This window comes from Branchiostoma floridae, chromosome 2, assembly GCF_000003815.2.
Source record: "Branchiostoma floridae strain S238N-H82 chromosome 2, Bfl_VNyyK, whole genome shotgun sequence".
Taxonomy (NCBI): Eukaryota; Metazoa; Chordata; class Leptocardii; order Amphioxiformes; family Branchiostomatidae; genus Branchiostoma; species Branchiostoma floridae.
In genome coordinates this window covers 2,472,272-2,479,168 of record NC_049980.1, presented here as the reverse complement: position 1 = coordinate 2,479,168, position 6,897 = coordinate 2,472,272, and the positions used below count along the sequence as shown (strand labels likewise).

Here is a 6,897-nt window from a genome sequence, read left to right as displayed (position 1 = left end):
CATTGTTTTTTGTAGTTTAACTAGTAAAACAAGTATCATGAAAGTTTTAACATTATTTGGCTATAGTGCAAACTCTAAACCACGAACACTCCAAACATTCCTTACCACGAAATCAAATGCATCTGTATGTAGAGAGGGGTCCAAACTTCGTGTTGACATACTGTATACTAATGTTCAGTTGGGAAGCGGGTGGGGTGGTCTTGATCGGGATTTACTTACTCAAAGTAGACAGTTGGTATACTTGGTACACTTGTATTTCTGCCAAATGTTCGTCATACTTAAGACCGTTTAACTTGACACATACTGACTGTTTCACCGTCATAAGGTAGCGACGATAGCGATTAATCAATAGAACTTCGACCATTGTCAAAATTGTGCTTCTTTGCCGTTTGTACTTTTGCAAGAGCATTACGTTATTTATTAAGTGCACACACGTAGGAATATTGCGCTTGTATTCACAAACTGTCTCGCCACGACAAGCGATGTAATGAAATGGTTGGTTGGGATCAGGTGTTACGAATTCAGAACTACAAAGCTTAAGCTAGTTACAAAAAGAGAAGAACAGAAATATTTGCACGGTCTACCAAACATGCAATAAACCATTATTTGTGTTCAAAGGATGAATGCACTTTATTGCACGACATTTGTACATGATACAATGTATGGCAACGACTATTGCACAAAGTAGAAAATAGGAGTATAGAATAAGTTTTAACATCCTAATTAACATAACAAGAATGGCTTAAACAAGATGTAATGTTACAATCGAGTTGGGCTAATCATGAGTTTCATTATTCTCTCTAATAGCAAAACAGTCTTTCATATATTTGCCTATCTTTACATTACGGGAGTTGTGGCATCTAAAGATATATACAAACCTGTCTGTAGCATCGAGTCTCTTGACATCTGCTGTACTAGATTCGAGAAATGTGAATAGCTCATCACGCAAAATAGCGTATCTAGAACATTCCATTAAAAAGTAAAGTTCATCTTCAATATGCTTTGGACAGAAAGGGCAGAACCTTTGGTCAGGGGCTACATTGTAGTATATAATTTATGGCTACTGATTCTTAACTGAGGATGTAGGTTGCATGGTGACCAAAGGTGGTAGGTTACCTAGTTCTTCACCCTTTTCAGATCCCCGTCCCTACAGAGAAGCATGAAAGTGGAATAGCCGGATTGACAGGCAGTCTGCCCCACGTTTAGTCCATGTTAGTCCATTTAGTCCCGGCTCAACTCCCTTCACACTTTTTTACTCGTTGCAGAACAACATAGTGCGGGCCTCTTTTTGAAATTGTCTGGGCAATATTTGCTGACCGCCTCGAGTCTGTGCAAGTGTAACATTGGCCTAACCAACATGGATGGTTACTAAAGGTGCGCTCCCACTGCACTCGCGTCACGCTTGCGTCACCAAGGGAATCGTTCACTGCGTCATTGTTTTGTTATTTTCTCCGATTTTTTATAATTTAGATATTACGTAATATGTATGACTTAGAAGACGACAAAATACACAAAAAGTAAGAAAATTCGTTCTTTACCTCTGAAATTCGTTGAGTACCTTTCGAACCCCGCAGTGACGCAAGCTTGACACAAGTGCAATGAGAGTTCACCTTAATTCCCCGTCTACTGGCAGACACGCGACATCACACATACATATTCTTGTTCAGGCCAGTCTGTGTTAATCTGGTTCTATTAATCCTGATGACAGACAGCTGTGCTAACCGACCTGGAGTGTGAGAGATATCAGTAGAACAGCCACCGCAGCTGACAGGAGGAGGACATGGTGAATGTCCTACGCGTAACGTCATTTTATCCTGTATCGCCATCCCACAGAAACACTTGCAACTGTGTTGCAACATTTTGAGCAAAGTTTAAATGCAGGATATTTCGCTACAACAGTACGACTGTGTCCTTTTTCATGAAGAATAGTGAGCTCCCATAACTTATCAGCATCCAGTCACCCGGTAGGGAAGAGACAAGAAGGCAATCATCCTCCGTACGATGACTCGTCACGCAGGGTAAGACAAAGTGGGGCCATTCTTGATGCGAAGTGTATACTAAACACACATAATCCCGGAAGGTGTTTTAAGTACGAACTGGAGCGACAGGGCGTTCTCCCCTGTATTATATTGGTTCAAGGTCTGAGCCTCGATACAACAGAAGCAAAGTTGAAGAATTAAGGGTTAATGGACCCGCCTCGAGGTGTATATGGTGTCATAACGCCTGGTCCTTTGTTAAAACCACCGAATGAAACCACCGAGTGAGCGAAGCGAACGAGGTGGTTTTATGAGGTGGTTATAGCAAAGGACCAGGTGTTATGACACCATGTACACGGAGGAACAGGCGGGTCATTAACGTTATTATCATATAGCCTACGCAAACTTGCAAACTCCTGTATGACGCATTGATTCCTCCTTGGTACTATACGTGTGAATTTCTTTGTTGAATTTCTGAAAATTTACATTTGTTCTTTGGTACATACATTTGAGATTAGGAGATTACAGGTTGCATTTTGAAACCATAAATGTCCACAGAAAAAATTCTAAACATTGCAGTCTTTGGCTTTTTAGAACAACTTAATCAATGTTAACAAAATGAGCCATTCGACCTTGCAGTCTGTACTTAATCACTCTGCTCCGGCATATGTTTCGCTCCTTTTGATTGGCCAATACCTGCATATTCCTTACTTTCTTGTGTTTATCGCTCCTTCTAATTGGTCAAAATGAATCGGTGTCGAAATGCATCGACACTGGTGTCAGTGTCGATTCATTCTGACCAATCAGAGGAGCGACACACACCGGACAGGCCGGAATCTATGTGTTACGGCGTCATAACCAACGTGGAACCAGGCCTTCTGATTGGCCCGCGGCGCCTGGCTATACGATGATAGCATATCAAGAGCAGATGGAGTATGTGTTATTAATGTAAGTACCCACTGGTTGTGTAACAAGAATTCTCCTTCATCAAATGTAAGTTCGGTTTGAACCACAAAGAATGGACTATTTGGTCGATATTTTCGATTAGCATTCAATTATTCCATCTCCGCGCCGTTTGCAGCTTGAAATCGATTTATTGGCGCAGGGCATAGGGCAATGATGGAACAGCGTCACTTAGCGAGGTATGATTTTATTGCAGCAGCTACCAGCGACGGGACTACTGGGGTGAGCTTGACTTTGCGGTAACTGAAACTATCTAAGGCGTACTGAAAATGAGCACAATTTAAGTCAAGTGTGAACCATTCCTCCGTGTTGGACAAAGGTTAGGTCTTTTCTTATGAACTTCAAAACTCTGTACGAACTTATCAAAGCCTCTTGTGAGCTAGGTCAAAGCACTGCACGAAAAGGCAGATTTCCGCTTTGCCAACCCGTGTAGGGTTTTCGGAAAACCCTGTCCAGCCCGGACTGCGGAAAACCCTGACCAGTATACGTTGTAAGCTACTAAGTATGCAATAACATTTTCTATCTTATGGCCATGCACAGAAACAACAACTTATAGTGTGACACAATGGCTATGAAAATGACTGGGGAATATACTGATGTTGATTTTAGAATATTCAGAAGCACATTTTGCCCGGGGCTTCAGCAAATGCTCGTTGTCTTTTGTCCATAGCCCTACCCATGGAGAACCCCACCCACAGAAATAACAGCACAACACCAGTCATGCACAGGATAGAATAATCATCAATAACAGCCGGCGTGCAGATGGACGTGTTCTCATCTCTCCAAACTCTGGCGACCCGGAGACTTTTCCCCGCCCCTGTGAACGGCATGCGCATTCTCTCGTCTCTAACTACCTCAACTATGCCAGGTCCAAGTGCGCTGGACTTCGTACTCGGTTCAGAGTCCTGGTTCCCGCAAACGAAGTCCTTCGGGCTGAGGGTGTCAAATGCCCGGCCCTTGAGCTTGGGCGGTGCGTTGCACACCATGATGTGTGGAGAGTCGATGGTTGGCGAGGTGTTGTTGTTGTCGATGTGTTCCTTCAGCCAGCGTAGATGACAGTCGCACGTCCACGGATTGTCCCAGATAAACACTTCGGACAGTCGGGGCAGAGCCCTACAGAATAAGGGGAAGAGTTCAATAACCTGTGGCATTATCAACTTCGAGAATCAAAATTGTTGGTTATCGCTTCATAGTTCTTACGTCTTAGTAGTTCTCCCAGTATTATGTTACATAGATACAGGAAAATACTGACATACTTTGTGTCTAAAAGTGTGGGGTCGAGCGTGGTCAGCTGATTGCCGTCCAGCCAGAGTGTTGTGATGTTCTTGATATCGTGGAAGGCTCCCGGTGGGATGTAGGGGATCTGACTGCTGCCCATGTACAGTTCCCACATGCCACTCAGTCCGCTTAGCGTGGCGTTCGTCATGCGGTCAATACTGCAGAAATCCGCGTCCAGAATCTGCAGTTTCCCCAAACCTTCGAAGGCGTTGTCGCCGATCGTCGTGAGAGTCTTCTCCTGCCAGACTTGGAGCGTCTGGAGTTCTGTCAGGTTGGAGAAGATTCTGGACGGGATCTCCTTGATCTTGTTGCCGACCAGGTCCAGGTCTGTGAGAGTGGCGGGCAGATCCGCAGGCACGCGGGCCAGCTGGTTAAACCTCAGCCCGAGGTACTGCAGCTTGGTGGTTTTGAAGACGCCATCAGGCAGCTCGGTAATCTGGTTGAACCCGATGCTCAGGCCGGTGAGGTGGTGCTGGTTCTCAAAGCTCCCAGGAGCGATGCTCTCGACTTGGTTGTTCTCAAAGTCCACGTACACGAGTTGGGGCAGGTTTCTGAAGCTGTCCTCGGTGACTCGGGTAACCCTGTTATAGCCAAAGTACAGAGTGTAAAGTCGGGTAGGCAGGTTCTTCGGGAAGTCGGTAAAGTTTTCGTTCGCCGCCAGGTTCAGAACTCCGAGGAAGGGCAGATCGTCGAATGTCCCGGGTAGAATCGCGTCGTTAGTCAGCTGGTTGGAGCTCAGGTCGATACTGACGACTGATTTCAGCCCAGCGAAGTCCATTTTGGACAGATTGGCGATGCCGTTCCCGGAGAGCAGGAGTTGCTGCACGTCAGCCGGGATCCCGGCGGGGACGGACGTCAGGTCTGCCCGGCTGCAGTTCACGTACTTCGTCCCGTCCTTACTGAAGCAGGCACACGGCTTGGGACACGCGTCTAACAATGCTATCGCCGTGACAACTAGGCTTGATGCTACCCAGAGTAGCGCTATTGCTCTCATGACCACCATGTTGGTATAACCGCAAGGTACCTGTTACTGGCATTATGACGACGTGGTCTGAAGTCTGCCTATTCCAAAGTACGACCGACGTTTGCTCGACTTTTACCCCACTTCCACCATCTTTGTTTGATCACTACCACGCATAGTGAAGAGGTCGTGTCTCATTGTTTGTTTAGTTTACTCAGTTTTAATTAGAGACTACGTACTGAATCACTGTCACATTTTAAGTATGTGCATGAAGGCTTGGAAGTTCGATCAATCAGAGCTCTTTGACCTGAATTATTAGGCACCTGGATCATGGGTATTAATACTTCTATATAGTTACAGTAAGGCCACATCGCCGACTGATTTTATGGATGACATTCTCTGAAGACCCCTAACCTAATGCGCGTGGCCATTCTTTCCCAGGCTAAGTTTGTCTTATGTTCACCTCCAGTAAGACTGTAAGAGACAATCGTCGCCATTTTAATCTTGTTTGTATTGCCATTCTTGTTTAAAGAGGGAACAAGGGCGCAGTGGACCCATACCCATACCCTGACCATGTGCCTTCCTAATCCTGAAAAACTTTTCAAAGTTTCAAAGGTAAAGAACTATTTTTCCTCAAGGAACTGGTTGTAGTCATTGTGTAGTCTGCGTTGTGTAGAGTGTACATGAGTTTATCAAAATGAATGTGAAGCGAGACAATTGTAACAGGTACAATGTATGACTATCTGTAACTATTGCTAAAATCTAAAGGCCCCCTCTCACTTGACGTGCGGCACGCTTGCGGCATTGCTGCGTTCGAAAACGCAGATGTACTGCCACGGAACCTAGAGGTGCCGCAAGCAAACCTAGAGGTGCCGCAAGCAAACCTAGAAGTGCCGCAAGCAAGCGCGACGTTTTTTTTTAAAGTTTAAAAATAACGCAAGTGGCAAGATGCCGCAACAGTGCCGCAACAGTGCCGCAACGGTGCCCCAACGGCGCCCCAACAATGCCCCAACAGTGCCGCCACCATGCCCCAAACAGTATCAAGGATATATTTTGCCTATTTTACACCAAGAATCAAAAGTAAACATCATTTTATCACCGAAAAACTATTTTAGATGCATTTCTAATAATTTTACAGCGGTTTTTGATCCAGTTAAAACACTGCGAATTGCAGAAAACTTACCTTGTATCCGTATTCAGAGTTAACTTAAAAATACATCTTTTGATTTATTTAATGGAAAGTAGGTCAGTATTTTATACTTGAAAACAAAAATTAAGTAACTGGTTTATCGATTAACCTACGTATGTAGAGATAAAGGTTATCGTACAACGTTCAAAAAGAAATTGTTTATGTTGGATGATAACGAGTTTGCGTTTGCGTTATAACGTTACAAGCTAATCATTGCTGGTAGCCTGCCACCGATAAAATACAAAATTGCAGTCATTCAGACTCATGGGCCATATTTTTCTCACTTTTTACAAATATGATAGACTTAGACATCAATAGGCTGGCAAGCCATCCGCCGACAATAAAAATACTCCGCGTCATACAAAAAAGTATGAAATATCAAACATTTTCATTTTAGAAATTTGCAAAATTGGTGAATAAACATATAAACATACATAATTACACATAACGTTACATGGTGCAAAACGTACACATCGAGTGAAATCTGGTATATAGTTCGTGTCCGTTCATTTGGGTCATTTCCTTTACTG

The 6,897-nt window shown here is 44.1% G+C and overlaps 1 protein-coding gene across 1 annotated transcript; it reads right to left on the bottom strand.

Annotated features, from left to right (window-relative positions):
- Nucleotides 1–3,127: 3,127 nt before the first annotated feature.
- On the bottom strand, nucleotides 3,128–5,256 carry LOC118410233 (platelet glycoprotein V-like). Its single transcript, XM_035811794.1, has 2 exons — nucleotides 4,196–5,256; nucleotides 3,128–4,052 (listed from the first exon to the last, which is right to left on the bottom strand). The coding sequence occupies exons 1-2, from the start codon at nucleotides 5,218–5,220 to the stop codon at nucleotides 3,554–3,556; spliced, it is 1,524 nt and encodes a 507-aa protein (XP_035667687.1). The 5' UTR covers nucleotides 5,221–5,256; the 3' UTR covers nucleotides 3,128–3,553.
- Between the last annotated feature and the right edge of the window lie 1,641 nt (nucleotides 5,257–6,897).